Source organism: Capra hircus, chromosome 7 (assembly GCF_001704415.2).
Source record: "Capra hircus breed San Clemente chromosome 7, ASM170441v1, whole genome shotgun sequence".
In the NCBI taxonomy this organism is placed as follows: Eukaryota; Metazoa; Chordata; class Mammalia; order Artiodactyla; family Bovidae; genus Capra; species Capra hircus.
Genome location: NC_030814.1, coordinates 100,715,231 through 100,741,089, shown reverse-complemented (window position 1 = coordinate 100,741,089; position 25,859 = coordinate 100,715,231). Strand labels below are relative to the sequence as shown.

The 25,859-nt window shown below is 46.6% G+C and overlaps 1 protein-coding gene across 1 annotated transcript; it reads left to right on the top strand.

Annotated features, from left to right (window-relative positions):
• On the top strand, positions 4,442-18,102 carry LOC102189473 (olfactory receptor 10T2-like). The gene is made up of 4 exons (XM_013965032.2): positions 4,442-4,516; positions 5,978-6,047; positions 6,406-6,413; positions 17,149-18,102. The coding sequence occupies exons 1-4, from the start codon at positions 4,442-4,444 to the stop codon at positions 18,100-18,102; spliced, it is 1,107 nt and encodes a 368-aa protein (XP_013820486.2).

The following is a 25,859-nucleotide window of genomic DNA, read 5'->3' as shown; positions in this document are numbered from 1 at the left end:
AAGCTAAGGAGAAAAGGAAAGATATAAGCATCTGAATGCAGAGTTCCAGAGAATAGCAAGAAGAGATAAGAAAGCCTTCTTCAGCGATCAATGCAAAGAAATAGAGGAAAACAACAGAATGGGAAAGACTAGAGATCTCTTCAAGAAAATTAGAGATACCAAGGGAATATTTCATGCAAAGATGGGCTCGATAAAGGACAGAAATGGTCTGGACCTAACAGAAGCAGAAGATATGAAGAAGAGGTGGCAAGAATGCACGGAAGAACTGTACAAAAAAGATCTTCACGACCCAGATAATCATGATGATGTGATCACTAATCTAGAGCCAGACATCTTGGAATGTAAAGTCAAGTGGGCCTTAGAAAGCATCGCTACAAACAAAGCTAGTGGCGGTGACGGGATTCCAGTTGAGCTATTTCAAATCCTGAAAGATGATGCTGTGAAAGTGCTGCACTCAATATGCCAGCAAATTTGGAAAACTTAGCAGTGGCACAGGACTGGAAAAGTTCAGTTTTCATTCCAATCCCAAAGAAAGGCAATGCAAAAGAATGCTCAAACTACTGCACAATTGTGCTCACCTCACACGCTAGTAAAGTAATGCTCAAAATTCTCCAAGCCAGACTTCAGCAATGCGTGAACTGTGAACTTCCTGATGTTCAAGCTTGTTTTAGAAAAGGCAGAGGCACCAGAGATCAAAATGCCAACATCCGCTGGATCATGGAAAAAGCAAGAGGGTTCCAGAAAACCATCTATTTCTGCTTTATTGACTATTTCATAGCCTTTGACTGTGTGGATCACAATAAACTGTGGAAAATTCTGAAAGAGATGGGAATACCAGACCACCTGACCTGCCTCTTGAGAAACCTGTATGCAGGCCAGGAAGCAACAGTTAGAACTGGACATGGAACAACAGACTGGTTCCAAATAGGGAAAGGAGTACGTCAAGGCTGTATATTGTCACCCTGCTTATTTAACTTCTATGCAGAGTACATCATGAGAAACGCTGGACTGGAAGAAGCACAAGCTGGAATCAAGATTGCCGGGAGAAATATCAATCACCTCAGATATGCAGATGACACCACCCTTATGGCAGAAAGTGAAGAGGAACTAAAAAGCCTCTTGATGAAAGTGAAAGAGGAGAGCGAAAAAGTTGGCTTAAAGCTCAACATTCAGAAAACGAAGATCATGGAATCCGGTCCCATCACTTCATGGGAAATAGATGGGGAAACAGTAGAAACAGTGTCAGACTTTATTTTTTGGGGCTCCAAAATCACTGCAGATGGTGACTGCAGCCATGAAATTAAAAGACGCTCACTCCTGGAAGAAAAGTTATGACCAACCTAGATAGTATATTCAAAAGCAGAGACATTACTTTGCCGACTAAGGTCCGTCTAGTCAAGGCTATGGTTTTTCCTGTGGTCATGTATGGATGTGAGAGCTGGGCTGTGAAGAAGGCTGAGTGTCTAAGAATTGATGCATTTGAACTGTGGTGTTGGAGAAGACTCTTTAGGGTCCCTTGGACTGCAAGGAGATCCAACCAGTCCATTCTGAAGGAGATCAGCCCTGGGATTTCTTTGGAAGGAATGATGCTAAAGCTGAAGCTCTAGTATTGGCCACCTCATGAGAAGAGTTGACTCATTGGAAAAGACTCTGATGCGGGGAGGGATTGGGGGCAGGAGGAGAAGGGGACGACCCAGGATGAGATGGCTGGATGGCCTCATTGACTTGATGGACGTGAGTCTGAGTGAACTCCGGGAGTTGTTGATGGACAGGGAGGCCTCGTTGCTGCGATTCATGGGGTCGCAAAGAGTCGGACATGACTGAGTGACTGAACTGGACTGCACTAATCACCTAGGGAACGAGAGGAGAGTCAAGACTAGGGCCCTGGACTCCAGTTCTAGTATTAAAATTGGAGAGGAGAAGAAAGAGATTGAGGAGTGGTCAGAGATGAAGGGGAAAAAGCTGGTGTAGCTGATGCTGGCAGCCTTCTGTCTGCATCTCCTTGATGTGACCACTTCAGTCTCAATTCCAACAGCCAGTGCTACGTGCCTGCGGGCTTTCTCTGGCCACAGAGGCTTACTTTATTCACATGTGCAACACTGGGGAATTAATGCCCCCAGGCTCAGCCCTGAGCAATGACTGACTCAAGAGGGTGTGTGCGTACCTCAGAGCCCTCTCCTTTCTGAGGTGAGCACTTTATTGCCCTCAGTGGTTTCCAGTGGGAATGAACCCAAGTTGACACAGATACAACTTAATTGATAACACATGCGTTATGAGCTTCCTTTTCTTTCCTTTCTCCACTCTCCTGCTTGTGTTTTCTGAGAGGACCTCCAGAATAAGCTTAGCTACACTCAAATCCTTGTCTCAGCATTGGCTTCTGGGGGAATTTCAACTATGACAGGGGTTGTAGGTGTACAGCGGGTGGGTATGAAAAATCATGAGACTGTACTCATGTACAGTTGAGAAATGTAACTCGTGAGGTTAAATTGCTCAGCTCGGGCTCCCATGTTCATTGCAGCAGTGTTGATAATAGCCAAGTCGTGGAAACAGCCTAAGTGTCTGGCACTGGATGAAAATAGACAAAGAAGAAATACATATAATGTTATATATATGTATCTATATTGTATATAATATGGTATATATGCATATTGAAATATTATTCAGTTATGAGAAAGAAGGAAACCTTGCCATGTAATAACAGAAATGGACCTTGAGGTCATTCATGCTGAGTGAAATAAATCAGACACCAAAGGACGAATGTTGCATGATCTCACTTATGTGGGGAATCTAAGAAAGCTGAACTCATAAACAGAGTAGAGTGGTGGTTACCAGGAATTGATGGAGGGGAAAATAATGTGAGAGATATTGGCCAAAGGTTTTCCAGGTGGCTCAGCAGTATAGGGACTTCCCTGGTGGCTCGGAGGTAAAGCGTCTGCCTACAATTCGGGAGACCCTGGGTTCAATCCCTGGGTTGGGAAGATCTCTTGGAGAAGGAAATGGCAACCCACTCCAGTAGTCTTGCCTGGAAAATCCCATGAACGGAGGAGCCTGGTAGACTACAGTCCATGGGGTCGCAAAGAGTCGGACACAACTGAGCGACTTCACTACTTCACAGCAGTACAGAATCCGCCTGCCAATGTAGCAGATGCGGGTTTGATTACTGGCTCGGGAAGATTCCCTGGAGAAGGAAATCGAAACCCACTTCAGTATTCTTGCCTGGGAAATCCCATGGACAGAGGGATCCTGGATGGCTACAGTCCATGGGGTCTCAAAAGTGTTGGGCACGACTTAGTGACTAAAACAACAAAACATTTGTACAGTAACATCACTGATTCCTAAAATGTCGATGTTCACTCTTGCCGTCTCGTTTGATCACTTCCAATTTACCTTGATTCATGGACCTACTATTTCAGGTTCCTATGCAATGCTGTTCATTACAGCTTTGAACTTATTTTCACCACCAGACACATTCATAACTGGGCGTTGTTTCCACTTTGGCTCAGCCTCTTCATTCCTTCAGGAGCTATCTCTCCGCTTTTCTCCTTTACTTTGGTGACAACAGTCTGTATCGTCACAGCTATAGTTTTTCCAGTAGTCATGTACAGATGTGAGAGCTGGACAATAAAATACGCAGAGAGACTAAGAATTGATACCTTCAAACTGTGGTACTGGAGAAGACTCTTGAGAGTCTTCTATTTGATCAAAGAGATCAAACCAGTCAATCTTAAAGGAAATCAACTCTGAATATTCATTAGAAGGACTGATGCTGAAGCTGAAGCTCCAGTATTTTGGCCACCTGATGCGAAGAACTGACTCATTGGAAAGGATCCTGATGCTGGGAAAGACTGAAGACAGGAGGAGAAGGGGACGCTGAGGATGAGATGATTGGATGGCATCACTGACTCAATGGACATGAGTTTGAGCAAACTCTGGGAGTTGGTGACGGACAGAGAACCCTGGTGTGTTGTAGTCCGTGGGGTCGCAAAGAGTCAGACACAACTGAGTAACTGGATAACATCAAAATGACGCACTTCTTTCTTGCCCCTTCGAGAGCGGGGTGTAGAGGGCCCACCTTCCTCGGGGCAGCAGCCTTGTCTAGCGCCTGCTGGGCCCTGAGGGTCACTGGGGAGAATGGATGGAGTGAGGTGTGCATTTGGGACCACCATCCAAACAAAGAGATTGTCATTAGTCCTTTCCCACTTGTTTTTGCCATCAGATCCTGTGGGCTGGGGAAGCAGACCCTGGGGTCTCCAGTTTCCCGGAGGGAAAAACCCTGTGGGGTGTTTCCAGCCTGAGCCCTGGGGGGCTTGTTAGTGTCTGGGGACCCCCTGGGACAGCAGCTCCAGGGACCCCCTGTATAACAGGACCCTGGCCCTCAGCCCCTCCTCTCTCAGGCAGTAAGCAGTGATGTTGGCAGGCACCGTGGGAGCCTCCCTCGGCCATGGTGAGTGTGGATTCAGGGCCCCCGCCTGGCTGGAGAAGCTACACCACAGCCCTGACGGGCACGCACGGGCGTGTGAGCAGACGGCAGAAGGAGGGTGGGGCTCACACATGCATTAGGGGTGCAAAATGCACACACGTGTGCCCTGCAGGGGGCAGGCATGCACACGCACACGCACGAATCCAGAAGCTTCGTGGGCACAAATGCACACATACACATGACGGGTCAGTTAGTGGTGAGGGCTCAATGGTGACGGGGTAGCAGTTCCAGTATCGAGGAGGCTTCCTGGTAGAAAAGGAGAGAGTCCAGGCCCCAGTCCTGTGTTCCTCGGCTCTCACCCCCGCCATGGGGCTGGCATGGGGATGCCCCTGAGCTCAGGACTTTGCTGTTGTTGTTTGGTCACTAAGTCGTGTCTGGCTCTTCTTGACCCCGTAGACTGTAGCCTTCCAGGCTCCTCTGTCCATGGGATCCTCCGGACAAGAATACTGGAGTGGGTTGCCATTTCCTTCTCCACGGGATCTTCCCGACCCATGGATCGAACCCTCGTCTCCTGCATTGGCAGGTGGATTCTTTACCTTCTGAGCCTCCTGGGGAGTCCTAAGCTCAGAACTTTCTGGGTCCCAACTCTCCCATGAAACAAGCAACTCGCCTGGAGATCTGTCCATGGGTGCAACTGTCACGGGTTCCAGTTATGCAAATAAGACAACGTCTAGCCCTGTAACCTGATGTCTTTTTGGCCAGGCACTCTCACCTGTCACAATTGGAAAACAGACTTTGGACATGTTGAGGCAAATTCAAAGTCGCAGCTTCTCAGCTGCCGCAGGGTTAAACTGCAGCTACGTTCAGGGCTTCTGTCTTTTTTTTTTTTTTTAATGTTTTTTATTTCTGGCTCTGCTAGGTCTTTGATGCGTTACACAGGCTCTCTCTCTTATTGGGGCAAGTGGGGGGCTACTCTTTGCTGTGGTGCTTGGGCTTCTCACTGCTGTGGAGCACAGGCTCTAACTGCACGGGCTTCGGTAGCTGCAACACTCAGACTCAGTAGTTGCGGCTCCTGGGCTTGGTTGATCCACAGCATATGGGATCTTCCAGGAACAGGGATTGAACCCGTGTTCTCCGCACTGGCAGGCAGATCCTTGTCCAGTATGCCACCAGGGAAATCCCAGGTCTTCCAGGAAGAAGTAAGAGTAGACCAGGGTGGCTTGTTTCAGCTCGGCGAAGATCCCAAATCCACCCTTGAAAGAAACTAGGAAATCAGTCAAGAAAATGCGTGGGGCAGAGGCAACATCCCAGACAAAGGCCCTGGGGCTGCACTGTGCTTAGAACAGTAACTGCAAGGAGAAACGGAGTTAGAGGGAGTGACCGAGAGGGAGGAAGGAGGTGAGGGCAAGGAGGTAATTGAGCATGTCTTGTGAGTCACAGTGAGGACCCTGACTTTTATACCAAGTACTGTGGGAGCCATGGGGAATTTTGAGCAGGGGAGGGAGATGACCTGACTGAGGGGTTCCCAGGTGCCCTCTGGCCGCTGTGGGAGACCAGAATGTGGGGGACAAGGGTGACAGCCGGGAGATCCAGGACAAGGTGGCTGAGCTGGACCCGGTGACTGATGGTGAGTGTGGGCAATGGAGGTGGTGAGAGGTGGCCAGTTCTGGACAGATGTGCAGGTGGAGCCTGCAGAATTTCCTGGCAGGTTAGACGAGAGTGTGGGAGAAAGAGGAGGGTGGAGGAGCTGGCAAAGCTGTATCAGGAGGGTAGGGAGGGACCAGTCCAGCCAGGAGCAGAGGGGACTCTGATTATCTCAGGGAATGCTAGGGTGGACACAGGCTGAGCAGGGTGGGGTCATGCGGACAGCTGGCAGGCACCTCTCCATCCTCACTATGGAGGTGGCATCTGCCCAGTTCAGAGGGAAGCAAGAGCAGACTGCGGTCCTTGCCAAGTTGGGACGAGCCTCTCTGGCCCATCCCCAGCCCTCAAGGTGAGATCTGAAAACAAAGAGGGGAAATACATTCCAGAGCAGCTGAGCATTGAAGGTCAACAAGTTCTTTCCTTTCAACTTTTTTTTAAAATAGTTTCTTTACAATGTTGAGTTAGTTCCTTGTGTACAGCAATGTGAACCAGCCATAGGTATACATATATCTCCCCTTTTTTAAGATTTCCTTCCCATTTAGGTCACCACAGAGCACTGAGTAGAGTTCTCTGTGCTATAGAGTAGGCTCTCATTTGTTACCTATTTTATACATGCGTGCCAGCTCACTTCAGTCATGTCCGACTCTTTGTGACCCCATGGACTGTAGCCCGCCAGGCTCCTCTGTCCATGGGATTCTCCAGGCAAGAATACTGGAGTGGGTTGCCATGCCCTCTTCCAGGGGATCCTCCCCACCCAGGGATCAGTCCTGCGTCTCTTAACGTCCCCTGCACTGGCAGGTGGGTTCTTTACCGCTAGTGCCAACTGGGAAGCCCATTTTATACCTAGCAGTGTTTATATGTCTGGAGAAGGCAATGCACCCCACTCCAGTACTCTTGCCTGGAACATCCCATGGACGGAGGAGCCTGGAGGCTGCAGTCCATGGGGTCACGAAGAGTCGGACACGACTGAGCGACCTCACTTTGACTTTTCACTTTCATGCATTGGAAAAGGAAATGGCAACCCACTCCTGTATTCTTGCCTGGAGAATCCCAGGGATGGGGGAGCCCGGTGGGCTGCCGTCTATGGGGTGGCACAGAGTCGGACACGACTGAAGCGACTTAGCAGCAGCAGCAGTGCTTATAGGTCAGTCCCAGTCTCCCAATTCAACCCATCTCTCCTTCCCCACCCAGTGTCCATATACTTGTTCTCCTCATCTGTGTCTCCATTTCTGCTTTGCAGATAGGTTCATCTATACCGTTTTTCTAGATTCCACATATGTGTTAATATACAGTGTCTTTCTTTCTGACATTTCACTCTGTATGGCAGTCTGTAGGTCCACCCACGTGTCTGCAGACGGCACAATTCCTTTCCTTTTTCACGACCAAGTGACACTCCATTGTATGTATGTACATCTTCCCTACCCATTCCTCTGTGGATGGATGTCCAGGCTGCCTCCAGGCAGCAGCAAAGACTGAGGTGCATGTGTCTTTTGGGATTATGGTTTTCTCTGGGTATATGCCCAGAAGTGGGGTTTGCTGGGTCATAAGGGCCTCCCTGGTGGCTCAGTAAAGAATCTGCCTGCAATGCGGGAGACCTGGGTTGGATCCCCGGGTTAGGAAGATCTGGAGAGGCACATGGCAACCCACTCCAGTATTCTTTTGTGGAGAATCCCCATGGACAGAGGAACCTGGTGGGCTACAGTCCGTGGGGTCGGAAAGAGTCGGATATGACTGAGCGACTGTGAGCGACTAAGCACAGCACAGCGCACGGGCTTCCAAGGCAGCTTAGACAGTAAAGAATCTGCCTGCAATGTAGGAGACCCAGGTTAGATCCCTGGGTTGGAAAGATCCCCTGGAGAAGAGAATAGATATCCACTCCCGTATTCTTGCCTGGAGAAATCTGTGGACAGAGAAGCCCGGTAGCTACAGTCCATGGGGTCACAAAGAGTTGGCCACGACCGAGCGAATAATATTTTTATCTTCACTTTCATGGTAGTTCTATCAACAAGTCCTTTTCTAACTATCTTATGTAAAATTGCAGCCCGCTCAGACCTCCCAATTACCCACTAAGTTCTCTGCTTTCTCTTTTTCTGTAGCACTGACTTTCAATATAGAATCTCACTTATTTAGTTATCAAGTTTGTTGCTTATGTCCTGATTCACTTCCCTAGAACCTTTTGCTCCTCCCAAGCTGGGATCTCTGTCTAGTTCCCTGCTATGTCCTCCATGGTGAGAGCAATGCCTGGCAGAGAACTGATGCTCCATGAATGTGTATAGCATGGAAGGTTAGCCTGCAAAACTCACAGCAGCCCTTAAAGCACAGCCTCCAGAGACAGACTCCTGGCTTCAAATCTTTACCATCACCGTGAGAATGTGAACAGTGATCCCCTCTATGCTCTGCTTCCCCAGCAGTGCAAAACCAAGAATAGTAATCCCAGCTATCCTTGCCAGGAGCCTGAGACCAAGGGATTATTAACATTGTTCAGAGAATCTTAATATTATCTGTGATCTCAGATCAATTTTCACTTTGACAGATGATGCTCAGAGGGAGAAAGCTGGCTACCCAGGCTCACATTGCTCCCAGTTAGTGAAGGTGCCAGCATTCAAATACAGTCTTGTCTGATTCCAGAGCTCAATCTTGTTGTGTCAGCACATCACTGTCTTGAGCACAAGATTTCTGTTTTATGTAATGGGAATTTTGGTCAGGTAGTGACCTCCCCATCACTGGAGGCATGCAAATAGAGGCTGGCTAATTTAGCTAGAGGAGACTTCTACACTGGGTGTGTATTGAGGGATGTTTCCTTCCCAATCGCCCTCTTTAGAAGGCCCAGGAAAAGCTGACATTCCTGGAGAAAGCTTGTGTTAGTACCATGAAGGGCCTCTTCCTATAGGACAATTACAGCTGGGAGTCCATCATCCTGGTCTTAACTTCTCCCTCTAAAAAGCATCACCTCACTCTGGAACATTTCTCTAATGCCTTTAGATGCCCACACATACTTCCTATGATCTTCCAAAAAGGTCCGCCTCATGGCTTGCCCAGGATAGAGAATCCGCCTGCCAATGCAGGAGACACAAGAGACTCAGGTTTGACGCAACAGACAAGGGTTCGATCCCTGGGTTGGGAAGATCCCCTGGAGGAGGAAATGGCAACCACTCCAGTATTCTTGCCTGGAACATTCCATGGACAGAGGAGCTTGGTGGGCTACAGTCCACAGGGTCACAAAAAGTAGAACATGACTGAGGGACTGAGTATACAGGGTTTGCTAGGGAGCCAAGTCACCTACTTATTTGCAGTTTTTACTAGACATTTTCTCCTCAGATCGTATATTGAAAACATTCGTCACAAATGGTGTTAGCATATTTTGCGTTCCAAAGGGAACCTCTTTATCTCTACCGCTGTGTGTTAGTTGCTTAATTGTGTCCAACTCTTTGTGACCCCATAGACTGTATCTCACCAGGCTCCTCTGTCCATGGAATTCTTCAGGCAAGAGTACTGGAGTGGGTTGCCATTCCCTTCTCCAGGGGATCTTCCCGATCTAGGGATAGAACCCGGGCTTCCTGCATTGCAGGCAGATTCCTTACCATCTGAGCTTTGTGTTTCAAAGGGAACCTCCTTATCTCTACCCTTAGCTCCTTTTTTTCTGAACCAGATTGATTAAACTTCTTTAAGAACAATAAAAAATACTCACCCAGGGGAAAAAGAATCCCTCTAAAAAATTTTATTTCTTCTATTTACAAAAATCCCCACTTGATGCAGAAAATTGGGACATACAAAAAAGAATGGAAAACACATGCATTTGTAGTAAGTCAATTGGGATCAAACTATTTTGTTTCCCATTTCTCAGCAAACACATACATGAAGATTCTTCTCTAGTCATCAGTTATTCTCAAAGACGTGACTTTAATGATAGTCCATCTTCTCGTCTATTAAAAGTTTTAGCTTTTTTTCCCCCTTAATGATTTGTAAGGGCATTTTATTGAACACTTAGGTTGTTCTTTCTCTTTTTTTAAAAAAAACTTTAAATAATGCTACTATGAACATCCTTGTACCTGGAAGTCGGAGAATTTCTTTTTTTAAAAGAATATTCATTTGTTTGGCTGTGCTGGGTCTTAGTTGCAGCACGCGGGATCTTTGATCTCTGTTGTGAAATGTGGAATCCTTAGTTGAGGCATGCGGGATCTAGTTGTCTGACCAGGAATAGAACCTGGGCTCCCTGCATTGGAAGCAAGGAGTTTTACCCACTGGACCACCAGGGAAGTCCCAGATAATGTTTTCTTTTATTTAAATTATATGTTTGTTTATTTATTTTTGGGCTCTGCTGGGTCTTCATTGCTGTGCACAGGCTTTTCTCTAGTTGTGGCAAGTGGGGGCTACTCTCTAGGTGCAGAGTGCAGCCTCTAGGACGCCTGGGCTCCAGTAGTTGTGGTAAAAGTGGGCTTAGTTGCTCTGTGACACGTGGGATCTTCCCAGACCAGGGATGGAACCCAAGTCCACTGTACTGGCAGGTGATTCTTAACCCCTGGACCACCAGGGAAATTCCCCAGGTAATTTATTTTCGAGAAAATATTTAGAAGGAGAATTATAGAACCAAAATAAGATATCAGATATATAAACAAATTGTATTCTCCTGCAACAATGCAAAGAGGTAGAGGGCCTAGTTTTACTCACACACATTAGCACCCACCTCTCATTTTCTTCTTCCATCTTTGCCAATTTGATAATTAAAAAAAAAAATGCTCTTTAGGTCTTCTGCCCATTTTTGGAGTGGATTGTTTGTTTCTCTTGATATTGAGCTGTATGAGCTGTTTGTATCTTTTGGAAATAAAGCTCTTGTCAGTTTCATCATTTGCAAATATTTTCTCCCATTCGATAGGTTGTCTTTTTGTTTATGATTTCCTTTGCTGTGCAAAAGAGGAACTGAAGATTTTTTAGAGTCACAACCTTTTCTGGTTTGTTATTTGCCTATATATTTGTTTCAATTTAACAATGTTTTGTGATATTCAGAAGTTACACTTTTTTAGTGGCCATAATCCAATCACTTTTTTCATCTGTGAAGTCTTCCAGGTAATTGAATTTCTATAAGTCTCACTATATAAGGGCCCTAATGTTCTTTTGGGTTTAGTTTAATTTGCAATAAAGGAGCCTTCTTCAGACATATGCTCTGGGTATCTCTGTCCAGTGTACCTTTCCTTAGATCTAGATTCCCCCTGATCCCCCATCCCTGCACAGCACAGCATGTGGGATTTTATTCCCCAGATCAAGGGATTGAACTGGAGCCCCTGAATTGGCAGAGGCTAGACTGCCAGGGAAGTCCCCTAGATCTAGATTTCTTAAGTGGAGTCTGAGTTTCTTAAGTTGGAATTTCATTTTGCTTTAGTTTTTGAAGATTTCAAGTCAGGCTTTGCTTTTTTTTTTTCATAGTGTGAATCCCTCAGAGGACCTCATTGGAATTTTCCTAAGTAGAATATTCTTTTAGTTTTATTTGTGCTGGATCAGGAGTTGGCAAACTATAATGTGCAATGTGTCCTTGAGTGCTCAGTCATGTCGGACTCTGCAACCCTGTGGACTGTAGCCCACCAGGCTCCTCTGGCCACAGAATTTTCCAGGGAAGAATACTGGAGCGGGTTGCCATTTCCTACTCCAGGGGATCTTCCTGACCCAGGGATCGAACCCCTATCTGCTGTGTCTCCTGCAGGTGGATTCTTTACCACTGAGCCACCTGGGACACCCAGCAAACTATAGTCAGAGGGCCAAATCTGGCCCCCTGCCTGTTTTTTAAATAAAGTTTTATTGAAACATTCAGGGACACTCGTGGCTGCCTTTACATTAGATGGGCAGAGTTGAGCAGTCATGACATAGATTGTACAACCCAAATGGCCTAAAATATTCACTCTCTGGTCCTTTACAAAAAACGTTTGCTCCCCTGTGCTTGATCAACATGACTGCCTGCTTCCTGGTTTTCCTTTCTTCATGAAAAACGGGCAACCATTTCTCACTGTCTTTTGCACCTGTTAAGTTCTTCGATGGTCCTGACTAGTCTTTTCTTTGTGAACAGAATGTCTTTGGACGCGATCAAGCACATTTTTGTTGCTTTTCTCTACTTGTATATCTTTAGAACTAAAATTTAAAATGCATTTTTCACAAATTAAAATTTCAACAAACTTCTAAAACGTTTAAAGAATCATTCTCAATTTCTCTTGACCAATTGTTGCAGATGAGTAATTTCAGTGGCGCAGCTATTTTTTCTCTCCTAAGAGTCACTGAAATGGCAACCCACTCCAGTATTCTTGCCTGGAGAATTCCATGGACAGAGGAGCCTGGCGGGTGAAAGTCCGTGTCGCAGAGTCGGACACGACGGAGCAGCTTTCACTTCACTTCACTTCGGAGGTCACTGGCTTGCAGATTACCCCAAATGCCACTAGATGGCGCATAAATCAGCCCTCGTCTCTCCAGTACCCCCAGTCATGGCAGTCTCTTGAGTTGGTGTTTTGAAATCTGCTTCCCTCCAAACGAATTAACTCTTGATAAGCAGGGAAAGATTACATTAGGACCATTTTCCGAATGAGTGTAAAATACTCAGAAACATTCCAATATAGATTATATGCATTTTCTGGGCTTGCAAGTTAATTGATTATAAAATAATAAAACTATCACCAATCCAGTATTTAAACTTTTTTTCTATTTATTTATGGCAGTGCTGAGTTTTCATTGCTGCACTTGAGCTTTCCCCAGTTGCAGCGAGCAGGGGCTACTCTCCACCTGCAGTGCGTGGGCTTCCCTTGGCGGTGGCTTCTCTTGTTTCAGAGCACAGGCTCTAGCGCGTGCAGGCTTCAGTAGTTGTGGTGCACTGGTTTAGTTGCCCCATGGCCTGTGGAATCCTTCCAGACTAGGGAGAAGGCAGTGGCGCCCCACTCCAGTGCTCTTGCCTGGAAAATCCCATGGATGGAGGGGCCTGGTAGGCTGCAGTCCCTGGGGTCGTGAAGAGTCGGACACGACTGAGCGGCTTCACTTTCACTTTTCACTTTCATGCATTGGAGAAGGAAATGGCAACCCACTCCAGTGTTCTTGCCTGGAGAATCCCAGGGACGGGGGAGCCTGGTGGGCTGTCGTCTATGGGGTCGCACAGAGTCAGACACGACTGAAACGACTTAGCAGCAGCAGCAGCAGCAGGGCACAGGCTTTGTTGCCTCATGGCATGTGGAATCCTTCCAGACTAGGGATCGAACCTGTGCTCCCTGCATTGGCAGGCAAATTCTTAAACACTGGACCACTAGGGAAATCCCAGGGGTTTTACTAATGCTTCATTATTTGAATTAAAATGGTTAAAAATTTTACAGGAATTCCCTGGTGATTTAGTGGTTAGGACTCTGTGCTTCCATTACAGGGGACATGGGTTTTATTCCTGGTCCAGGAACTAAGATCCTGAATGCTGTGAAGCACAGCAAAAAAAAAAAAAAAAAGAAGAAAAAAGTCAATAATTTCAGAATTATTTTCCATTTAATTAATACAGACGTATTTATCAGCACAAGGCCTGGATCCAAAACACTGTTAGGTGGCCCATGAAATTGTGTAAATTTCTAAGATCAGAAGAAATAAATAAGCTCTTAGGGTGAGAATTAAATTCATCTTTACATCAATACAGTCCTAAAAATGTAAAAAATTTTGAATGTTTATAAAATTTAAATAAATTAAAAGGTTGGTTTTATTTCATTTGATAAATGAAATTTTATTTAAATAAAAATTAGAAATAGCATTTACTTGAAAATAAAAAACAATTTTTTTCTTTGGCTATGTCTCATGGCTTGCAGAATCTTAGTTCTTCAACTAGGGATTGAACCTGAGTCTCCTGCAATGGAATCAAGGAGTCCTAATCATTGGGCAGGCAGGGAATTCCTTCCCTTTTTAAAAATAATTTTCAGGAATTCCCTGGTAGTCCAATGCTTAGAACTTGGTGCTTTTACTGCTGAGGGCCCCGGGTTCAATCCCTGGTTGAGGAACTAGGATCCCACAAGCCTTGAGGCTTGGCCAACCCCACCCTCCCAAACAAACAAAAAACCCCCAAGAGCAATTTTTATGGAGGAAGGCAAAAGTGCCTAGGGACTGTGGAAGACATATAGCCTTGGGTATCAAATTTTCTAAAAGTATTACTTTGTTCATTTCAGATATCAATGTTACAGGCTTTGCCTTTCTTGGGTATCCTTTTCACACGGATAGTAGAGGCTTCTGTAAATTCCTAGCCCACATCCCCTTGGCCGCAATTGCCTGTCTTACCTGTCAGACTGAATTCCCTGTACATTTGGCAGGTGTGGAAGTCCTGGGAGATTAATGCCTCCTGGTAGAAATTCTTGAGCAAGATGATTGGGGATTGGTGGATAAACAGCCCCCCTCACTACCCCTCAAGGACCTCCAGGTGGGATTGCATTGTAGTAATGCTCCTGAAGAAAGTCACTGGCCACTCGGCTCCACAAGGATTGAGTCACAGACCACTGCAGTCACTGACCTTCAACACACCCTGAAAGGAGTTCAGGGTGGGGATCAGGAATGAAATTCTTCGTGTTCTGGGAAAACTGGCAGAACAGCCCTTCAGATAATTAGATTTTCAGGAGAGATTTTTATGAGCCCAATTTCTTGCATCACTGACTCAATGGACATGAACTTGAACAAACTCTGGGAGATAGTGAGGGACAGGGGAGCCTGGTGTGCCGCAGTCCATGGGGTCGCAGAGTCATATACAACTTAGTGACTGAACATTTTCTTGCATCTTCCAAAGTTAGAAAAGCACTAAAATCAAAAAGATATCTGCTCCTTGTGACTAGCAGCAACCTTCTACTGAGGTGCGTGCTTGATTGCACTCCCCTTTCTCAAAATCTGACTCCCCTGCACCCCCCCCCGCCCCGCCCCGCCACCCCGCTTCCAAGCAGTTGCTCAGAGCTCTCTGAGGGGCTGTCTCCCAAACTTTGAAATGTTAGTCACTCAGTCACACATCTGACTCTTTACGATTCCATGGACTATAGCCTGCCAGGCTCTTCTGTTCATGGAATTCTCCAGGCAAGAACACTGGAGTGGGTAGCCATTCCCTTTTGCAGGGGATCTTACCCACTCAGGGATCGAACCTGGGTCTCCCACATTGCAGGCGGATCTTTACTGTCTGAGCCACCAGGGCAGCCCTCTCTCAAGCTTCAGTGCTCAGTAAGTCCCCAACTTATACTGAAACTGACAGCTCTCATGTTATGTGTTTTTATTTCAGTCAACATCTTGATAACACCTTTTATGATCTGTCTCCCTTCACCATTCCACCACTCCTGTCTTTGGAGATGACGTTCCGGATAAATTACTTGCCTTTGAATCCTTGCCTCGGGATCTGTTTCTAGGGGAATTCAGACTAACACCCTGAAGTTCTTACCCCCTCTCCCTGCACCAAGTATTGTAATTTACTCCTTATAAGGTTCTTGTGATTTTCTTAAAAATTTTTTTAAAATCAAGAACATTTTTTTATTTTATTTAAAATAGTTTTTCGCCATGTGTGACATGCGGGATCTAATTCTTTGATGAGGGATCAAATCTGTGCTTCAGTGTAAGCATGATGTCTTCATCACTGGACAGGCAGGGATGTCTCTCTTTTCTTTTGTTTTTTCAATCGAAATATGTTTGACTGTGTAACTTTAAGGTATATCCTATATTGATATATTGTCAATATAATTACCGTTGTAGCCAGGCTTCCTAGGTGGCGCTAGTGGTAAAGAACCTGCGTGCCAGCGCAGGAGATGTAAGAGCTGTGGGTTTGACCTTGAGGTTGGGAAGATCCCCTGGAGATGGTAAACCCCTCCAGTATTCTTGCCTGAGGAATCCCATGGACTGAGCAGCCTGCAGGGCTGCAGTCCACAGGGTCGCAAAGTGTTGGACATTACTGAAGTGACTTGGCACGGACGCGCCATTGTAGCCATAGCAACCTCTCTTATCATGTCACATAATTATCATTTCTTTTCCATGGTGGGAATAATTAAGATCTGAGATTCCCTGCCAATGCAGGAGACCTGGGTTCAATCCACGGGTTGGGAAGTTTCCCTGGAGAAGGAAATGACAACCCACAGCTGTATGCTTGCCTGGGAAATCCCATGGACAGAGGAACCTGGAGGGCTACAGTCCAAAGGGTCACAAAAGAGTCAGACACAACTTCGCAACTAAACAACAATTAAGATCTAGTCTCTTAGCAACGTTGATGTTTATAGTATAAAATGGTCTATATTCACTATGCCATGCATTAGATCTCTAGGGCTTATTTCCTGATAGTTGCAAGTTTGTATACTTAAACATCGTCTCTCCAATTCCCCAACCACCTCCCAGCCCCTGGTAATAACCATTTTACTATTTATCCCTAACTCCCACCCATATATATATATAAAGTTTGACTTTTATGTTCTACAAATAAGTGAGGTCATACAGTGTTTTTCTTTCTCTATCTGATATTTCACTTAGCATTATGTCCTCAAAGTCCATTCATATTGTCAAATGGCAATATTTCCTTCTTTCTCATCTCTGAATCATATTCCAATGTGTATATGTACCAATCTTCCTTTTTCATTCATCTTTTAATGGGCACCCAAGTTATTTCCATACCTATGATTTTCTTGTCTATTGTAGAGCTGCTAGCTGTGTGATATTAGGAAAACCATGACCTCATTTCTTGTGTATTTATTTTTGCTATTTATTGATTTGACTGCACTGGATCTTAGTTGCAGCATGTGGGATCTTCGTTGCTGTGTGGGGGCTCTGTAGTTGCGTCACTGGGACTCCAGAGTTCTGGGGCTCAGACGTTGCCTTGTACCACCTCATGGGCTCAGCTGCTGCCCAGCATGTGGGATCTTATTTTCCCAACCAGCGATGACAACTGCGTCCCCTACATGACAAAGCGGATTCTTAACTACTGGGCTACCAGGGAAGTCCCACAATGGCCTCATTTCTGTCCCTTTTTCCTTTTTTTTTTTTTGTAAAACAGGGATGATTATCCTTTCTCACTGGCACATGATGTTTAGCAGAGCATTACTGAGTTGTCCTATTCCGTTTCCTCTGCCTTCTCCTCTCAGGTTCCTGAGAAGCAGCAGGAAAATGCCACCTGGCTGGTGACAGAGTTTTTGCTGGTGGGTTTCTCCAACCTCCCAGACCTGAGGACCACCCTTTTTGCACTGTTCTTCCTCACGTACCTGGTTACCCTCAGCGGCAACATGACCATCATCAGCGTCATCCATGCAGACCGGACCCTGCACACGCCCATGTACCGCTTCCTGGCGGCGCTGTCCCTCTCTGAGACCTGCTACACTCTGGTCACCATCCCCAACATGCTGGCTCGTCTGTGGATGGAGAACCAGGCCATCTCCGTTTCTGGCTGTCGGGCTCAGATGTTCTTCTTCCTGGGTCTGGGATGCAGTCACTGCTTCCTCCTCACTCTGATGGGTTACGACCGCTACGTGGCCATCTGCCACCCTCTGCGCTATTCGCTGATCATGAGACCCACGGTTTGCCTCTGTCTGGGAGCCCTGGTTTTCTGCTCCGGCTTCTCGGTGGCCTCCATCGAGACGAGCCTGATCTTCTCCTCGCGCTTCTGCCGCAGCAACCGGGTGGAGCACTTCTTCTGCGACATCGCCCCAGTCCTGAAGCTCAGTTGCGCGGAAAGTGCCAGCAAAGCGCTGGCCATCTTCTTCCTGAGTATCCTCGTGGTACTAATCTCCTTCCTTCTTATCCTCCTCTCCTACGCCTTCATCATGGCCGCCCTCCTGAGGATCCCCTCGGCCGCTGGCCGGAGCAAAGCCTTCTCTACCTGCGCTGCCCACCTCACCGTGGTCATCGTGCATTTTGGCTGCGCCTCCATCATCTACCTGAGGCCCGAGTCCGGAGGGAACCCCGACCAGGACCGCCTGGTGGCTGTGTTCTACACGGTGGTGACACCGCTGCTGAACCCGGTGGTGTACACTTTGCGCAATAAGGAGGTGAGGGTGGCTCTGAGGAGGATCCTGGCCCGAAGCCACGTAATCTTAAAATGAACACTCCCTGGGACTTTTCTGGTGAGCCAGTGGCTAAGCTGCAGCACTCCCAATTCAGAGGGCCCGGGTGCCACCCCTGGTCAGCGAACTAGATCCCACATGTCAGCAACTAAGAGTTCATTTGGAGCTGTGGTGCTGGAGAAGACTCTTGAGAGTCCCTTGGAGAGCAGGAAGATCAAACCAGTCAATCCTAAAGGAAATCAACCCTGGATATTCATCGGAAGGACTGATACTGAAGCTTCAGCGTCAGTACTTTGACCACTTGATGCAAACAGATGACTCATTGGAAAAGACCCTGATACTAGGAAAGATTGAAGGCAGGAGGAGAAGGGGACAACAGAGGGTGAGGTGGTTGGATGGCATCACCAACTCAAGGGACATGAGTTTCAGCAAGCTCTGGGGGATGGTGGAGGGCAGGGAAGCTTGGTGTGCTGCAGCCCATGGCATCGCTAAGAGTGACTGAACAACAGCAACAACAATAAGCAAAAAAAAAAAAAAAAAAAAAAAATCCTGCATGCTGCAACTAAAGACCTGGTACCACCAAAAAAAATAAAAAAAATAAGAAAAAAAAAAACAAAACCCCACAAAACACTCTCGCTACGTTTTCCCTCTAGCTTTTTCATGAACATGTGCCCTGCCAGATACTCAGTTTCTCTGCCACTCAACTCCCCAAACTGGAAAACAGGTTACTCCCATAACCTTAAATGAAATAGTCTAGGTGAGGCAATTCACAAACAGTGCCTGGGACCCAGCAGAAACTCCATAAAAGCTGCCTTCTCCCTTCATCTTCAGTTACAATTTAAAAAGTTGTGATTTGAGAGGCAGGCAGTATTAGCAAGAGGAGGGTTTCTTTAACTTGGAAAAATCTTGGTGCTGAAAGATCTGAAGGCATTTTTTGTAGCCAGGCAGAACCGGAAGGACTAGTTCGGCTCTACTCAGTGTCATACAGCAAGCACACGCTCCTTCTCAGATGCAGAGCATCCTCTCTGAGGTCATAGCTTGATGAGTTATCTGTTCACAGCATCCAGTCGGAACTGTCCTTTGAACTCCGGACAGGTTTCTTGTGGCTGGTGACTCACAGACTTGAAAAAAAGAAGACAAAAACTTCCAATCTCCATGCAAAATAAATGTTAAAGACACAGTGAGCCCAAAACCTAAGTGGAAACACACAGAAGTCACTGAATTTAGCAATTCAAATATTTAGTTAAGCAGGACTTGTGAAGACTCCTGCGCTGCTGTGAGTAACGTCTTTGTCCCTGGCCCTTGGCTCAGTTCTCAGGGAGGTTCCTTGCAGCCCTCTGTTCCCCATCGCTACTTCTGAAGCTTTCTCATTCCATTTCCTACTGGGATGGTTTTAAGGGCCTCATGGCATAACCCTGGGGCATTGTTTTCTTTTTTTTGGCCTCACCTCGAGGCTTGCAGGCTCTTAGTTCCTGGGGCCCACAGTGAAAACCCCAAGTCCTAGGACTGCCAGGAAACTCCCCAGGGAGTGTACCAGAGAGCCATGATCCTTTGAAGGCCAAGTTCATAATTTCTCTCAAAAATGTAGTAGGTGTCTGGTCTTTTTATCTCCAGGCAGCTCCACGTGCAAGTAATGACAAAGATTTCCCCTGACACAGCTCTTTTGTTTCTCCTTTTCATTTCTTAGACTGTGGCAAAAATACTTACAACATAAAACTGACTATCTTAACTACCTTTGTTTATTTATTTAAAAAGTGTTTATTTGCCTGCATTAGGTCTTAGTCCTGGCATGTGAGATTAAAAAAAAAACTGTTTACTTATTTGACTGTGCCAGGTCTTAGTCACAGTATGTGGGATCTAGTTTCCTGACCAGGGAGTGAACCCTCCTCTGCATTGGGAGCTCTGAGTCTTAGCCCCTGGACCACCAGGGAAGTCCCCACATGTGAGATCTTTAGTTGCAGCATGCACGATCTTTTTTTTAACTGCAGCAGGTGGGAACTTCCCAGGTGGTGTAGCTGGTAAAGAATCTACCTGCCAATGCAGGAGACACTAGTTTGATCTCTGGGTAGGGAAGATCCCAGCCCAGGGATCAAACCTATATCTCTTACATCTCTTGCATTGGCAGGTGGGTTCTTTACCACTAGTGCCACCTGGGTAGCTCAGTGGTATTAGATCCGTTTAGAATGTCTTGCCACCATCCCCACCATCCATCTCCAGAGAAACTCCGAAATATCAATAGTAGGACCACTGGGAGAGGAGGCTGGGCCCTGCCCAGGTAAAAGACCAAACGTTTTGTCCTTAAAATAAAAACCCAATTTATTTATTTTTTGGCCACACTGGGGATTAGTTGTGGCACGTGGGACCTTCCCCTGTCTTCACTGTGGCATGTAGGATCTAGTCCCCTGACTAGGAATCAAACCTGGGCACCCCGTATTGGGAGCACGGAGTCTTAGCTACTGGACCACCAGAGATGTCCCAAGACTACATATTTCTCACTCTTGAAGTCAAGGAGAACTTCTTGACTAGAAAACTTCTTGGTGGTCAAAAGTCTACCCGAAGGCCTCTTTGCTGGAATTTATCTCGGCTAAGAAATGCTTGTGTGCACGTGTGATGACCTGAGATACATCAGATACGGACTCAGAACCAGGCAAATCAGTGAAAGAAATGCCCCATAAAATTGATTCAAACCCCCTGACTCTCTTTCTGAGTCCGCCCATGTGTCTACTCACACATACTGTATTCTTTCTCTTCCTAATAAACACTTCACTTGTTTCACTACTTTCTGTCTTTGTGGGAAGACAGAAAGTCTTTCTGTCTTTTGTGCAAAGTCGAAGGGCCAGGGCCGCCTGTGTCACTGACCACTGGTCTAGAGGCTGAGTCAGCACTCTCACTGTTGCAGCCCAAACTTAATCTATGGCTGGGAACTGAAACCCTGTTTCAAGCTGCTGCTGGCTTGAGGTCAGTCACCTGAGATCAGTTACACCTTGGCATTCTCTCCAGGATGTGGAGAAATGGTCAGTTTTTTGCTATAACTCCCTCCTCAGGGCCCTTTGTATGGCTGCTTCTCTGTGAGCCCCCAAGTCACCAGAATCAGCCAATTTAAACTGTAGTCTGCATGGAGAGAGAATACCTTCGTGTTATTAGAGCCCCCTCTACCTCTGCATGCCTCAGAATGTGCATGCATGCTCAGTTGCTCAGCTGTGTCTGGCTCTTTGCAACTTCATGGACTGTAGCCCTCCAGGTTCCTCTGTCCATGGGATTCTCCAGGCAAGAATACTGGAGAGGCTTGCCATTTCCTCCTCCAGGGGATCGTTCCAACCCAGGGATCAAACTCTCATCTCCTGCATTGCCAGTGGATTCTTTACCATCTTCAGTTCAGTTCAGTCACTTAGTTGTGTCTGACTCTTTGCAACCCCGTGGACTGCAGCACGCCAGGACTCCCTGCCCATGACCAACTCCTTGAGTTTACTCAAACTCATGTCCATTGAGTCAGTGATGCCATCCAACCACCTCATCCTTTGTCATCCCCTTCTCCCCCTGCCTTCAATCTTTCCCAACATCAGGGTCTTTTCAAATGAGTCAGTTCTTCTCATCAGGTGGCCAGAGTATTGGAGTTTCAGCTTCAACATCAGTCTTTCCAATGAACACTCAGGACTGATCTCCTTTAGGATGGACTTTACCGTCTTAGCCACTGGAAAAGTCCACCTCTCTCTTTAATGATAGTGGGAAGAAGCAACAACTATAACAAATAGCCTGGCTTTCCCTATCCACCTCCCAGAGAGCTACAGACTCAGCAAACATAGTCGGCTGTTCATGATTCACAGTCGTGCTTACACTTGGTGAGGGTGACTGCCAGCCCAGGCGGTGCTGTCTTTGTTTCAAGGAGATGGGAGCAAAGACTGGGGCCTTGCCTCACAGTTTAGAAGGAGCCTGATGACTTGGGTTCCTTCTTATTCTTTTTTAAAGATAAGTTTATTTGCTTTTGGCTGTTCTGAGTCTTCTTTGCTGTGTGCAGGCTTCTCTCTAGTTGCAGCGAGCAGACCTTCTCATTGCAGTGGCTTCTCTTGCTGCAGACCACGGGCTCTAGAGTGTCTGGGCTTTAGGAGTTGCAGTGAGTGAGCTGTAGAGTACAGGCTCAGTAGTTGGGGCACCCGGGCTTAGTTGCCCCTTGGCATGTGAGATCCTCTGGGACCAGGGCTAAAACCTGTGTCCTCTGCATTGGCAGGTGGATCTTTAACCACCGCATGCCATGCGGTGAGGCCAAAAAAAAAAAATTCCTTTGTGGTTTTGCAACTCACTTCGGATGAAATTCAACATAAGCACAGGGCGATCTTGGTGGGTCCCTAACACTACGCCCTGGGATAGGCATGAAGGAGCCATATGGTCAAAGCGCAGTGCCCATTTCTGAGGTGCTCCCAGTCTGGAGTCTCAGGCAGCGCTGCTTGAATTCACATTCTGCCTCTGTCACTTACAAGCTGTGCAGCTTGGGTAACTTCCTTTGTTGTAGCCAGGTGTTCCGGGAAACATACTCACTCAGAAGGACAATGCAGATGGTGGAGTGCAGTTTATTACACCGGCGGGCCCAAGACAGAGTCTCCTCTTAGCCAAAGACCGCGGCCAGTTTTTGTGAAAACCTTATATACCCTAAGTGTACGTGCTCAAACCCACCTTCCCAAATTCTCTGAAACTAGTCTGAACAGAGGAAAAGAAAGATACAATCAAAGTAAACCCGTACGCCTTAAGCCTAGGTAGTTAACAGTGGACAATTATCAATTGGCCTGTGGTCATACCCCAATATAATTTATGATTCTTTTTGGTTACACAGATAATTAGGGTATTCTTTTAGGTGATGGAGAGTCTAGGTACGAGCCCTGGGGCTCTTCCATCCAGGGGGCCTGGTTTTCCAGTTGGTACCTCATTTCCATAGATACTGGGCGTATAGCTCAAAGTCCACAGTCCGGCCCAAGACGGAGTCCTGCTTTCAAGATGGAGCCTGTTCTGTCCGTTTCCTCCATTCCCTGTCTTGATGCTCTTATCTCATAGTATGCGCATCACTCACAGGGATATATTGCACTCTGGCTCTCTGACCGCCAATTTGGGAGAATGACATCAACCTTTGGGTTACAAAGTTCATAATACATTGTAAAATGCAGGGTCCACAAAGCAGAACTATCAAGGCAGCTATAACAATGGTAAACATAGTTAGTTTTCCACCAATCACCCTTCACCCAAGATAGGACTGAAGTCCAGAAAGGAATGTTTTCATTTGACATTGCTTGTACCTGGGTTTTCATGTCATCTAAAGCAGCTGATACATTGCCAGATAAACCAGGAATGTATACATAATATTCAACCTTAATTATAGCACAGGCCCCTCCTTGAGCAGCTGTGAGCATGTCCAAAGCCATTCTATTTTGAATTACTGCTTTTCTCATTTGGATTTGTTTTCATTTAAGGCTTGGATGGCTTTAGCACTATCTAGGAGGGCCTGTTTTGTGAAATTAGTCAAGGCTTCTACTTAATCATAATCTCTGTTGTCCCTATAAAAGGTACGAATAAGGCAGCAATATACTCATGCCACTGAAACACAGACCTTGTCCACCTAGCACGTAAACAAGGTAGATATACTGGGGCTTGTTGTAGGTTAGGCTTTATGCTGCCATGGGCAAAAGCGAATCCCAGTGTGCAGCAGCCTACCTAGCCGATTGGTAACCAAGGCCAAAGGGTAGGCCCACAAAGCCATTGGGTTCCGTTGGGTGCCACCCAGTGGATTCCAGGGTTATATTTCCAATCAGAGCCTGGTCAATGGATGGACTCGTTGGGGTGGTATGTGACCTTGAATGTTCATTTACATTGTTTGGGGGATAGATACCCCATGTATGTTAGTTCTTTTGGGTCTAATGGACAGTCACCAAACCCTACCCTTTGTTCTTTTTGTTCCCAGCATATAGTGGCGGGAGTAATTAATTGACCCTTTTCTGGGGTCATCCAGAAATATCCATCCCAGACTTGGTAGAATTGTTCAACATACCTAGAGGCCTGATCTCCCTCACTGGTCAGGGAGCTTTTCTCCTTTTTGCTCTTTAAATGTAAAGGATAGGCTTTTGTTACTTCTATGAAACTGGTGTTTACATCAAATGTAACCCCATGACCTGAGTCTATTGACTGTAGGTCTGGCTTACACCAAGAGAGCAGGGAGAGATTATGATTGACGAGAGAAAGGAAAGTGTCTTTTTGTTGTCCCAGAAAAGAGCAGAGTGGTTTAAAATCTCCTTGGTGGAGTGGTGACACCCACCAAGGAAGTCCAGTCCACCACATACCCAGCCGTTGGAGGTATTGTGGAAGTCCGTGTAGGAATGTGCCCATGAGATGAAAACATTGTCCTGAGTTGAAACGGAAGTTAAACTCAAAATCACATTGATGAGGCCAAGCGGCAGGAGTTGATTATGTGGCTTCATCCTGAAGGGGCCCGTCCTGAATCTTCTTTTCCTTCTTCTTCTTAAGGATGATCTTAGTCTCTTGAGGGTCAGCGGGGTCCCTTTGGGCAGTCCACTCAGCGTTTTCTGGGTCTGGTGGTATGTGCTCTTCATCCTCATGTGGTGGATCCAGGGAGTGACACCTGCAACTTTAACTGCTGTAGGGGTGATTAGAACAACAGTATATGGACCCTCCCAATGTGGGGCCAAGGAGCCATGCTTCCAGTCCTTGACCCTCACCTGATCCCCGGGCACAAATTCGAGAATCTGTTCCCCAAGGGGGAATGGCACCCTTTCCTGTACAAACTTAGCTATCTGATTTATTGCCTTACCCAGTTGTTCCACCTGTTGTGAAATCTCATCTCCCCTTACCTGAGGCAAATTTGTTGACACCTGTTTGATTATGGGAGGGGCCTCCTATGCACATTTTCGTACAGAGAATAGCCGAGGGACTGTGGGGTCATCCTGAGTCTGAGCAGAGCCATCGGAAACAAGTCCATTGAGGAGTAGTCAGTCTCTATGATCCACTTGGAGAGTGGTGTCTCTTTAAGAGTCTGGTTGGTTCCTTCCACCATCCCAGAACTCTGGGGCCTATATGCTGTATGTAATTTCCACTAAAAGTGTTGCTTACTTGTTGTACTAAATCAGCCACAAAAGCCGGGTCATTGTCTGATACGATGCTGGTAGGAAACCAAAATCTAGGTACTATCTCCCTAAGCAGGCACCGGGCTACTTCTGATGCTCTTTTAGTCCGGGTAGGAAAAGCTTCGACCCATCCCGAGAACGTATGTACTGTGACCAGCAGGTAACAGTAGGGTCTGTGAGGTTTCATTTCATTGAAGTCCACTTCCAGGTGTTCAAAGGGCAGCATGCCTTTTAGCTGAAATCCTGGAGGTTTTTGTCTGTGCCGACAGGCAGCATTGACCTGTGAGCAGGCAGTGCAGTTCTGAGATTCTGTCCTACATAGGGAAGAGAGGTGGGGAACCAAGAAATATTTTTGAATTAGCTCTTCCAGTTTATCATGGCCTAGATGGGTTGCTTGGTGTTTGGCTTACCAGAGTGGGTGCCAGCTTCTCCACTACCAATAATTTGCCACTTGGCAATGTCCATCATCCCTTTTCAGTCTTGATGGCCCCTTCTGCTTTGGCTAGTTGGTTTTGGGCTTCAGTGAATTTTGGAGAGTCCAGCGTTGGCTCAGGCAGCTCCGCCAATATAAGAGCTTTAATAGGGGCCTCACTTGTCACCCCCAAGCCCTCAGCTGCTTGTTTAGTGGTCTTATCTGCCAGTCTGTTTCCCTGAGCCTGAAGGGTATCCTCTTAT

Bases quoted from the DNA above. Each gene is read 5' to 3' on its own strand.
- LOC102189473 (XM_013965032.2), top strand. From the start codon at position 4,442: ATGGTGAGTGTGGATTCAGGGCCCCCGCCTGGCTGGAGAAGCTACACC. The intron at 4,517-5,977 runs GTGAGCAGACGG...GTGGGAGACCAG, and splicing joins TGACGGGCACGCACGGGCGT to AATGTGGGGGACAAGGGTGA.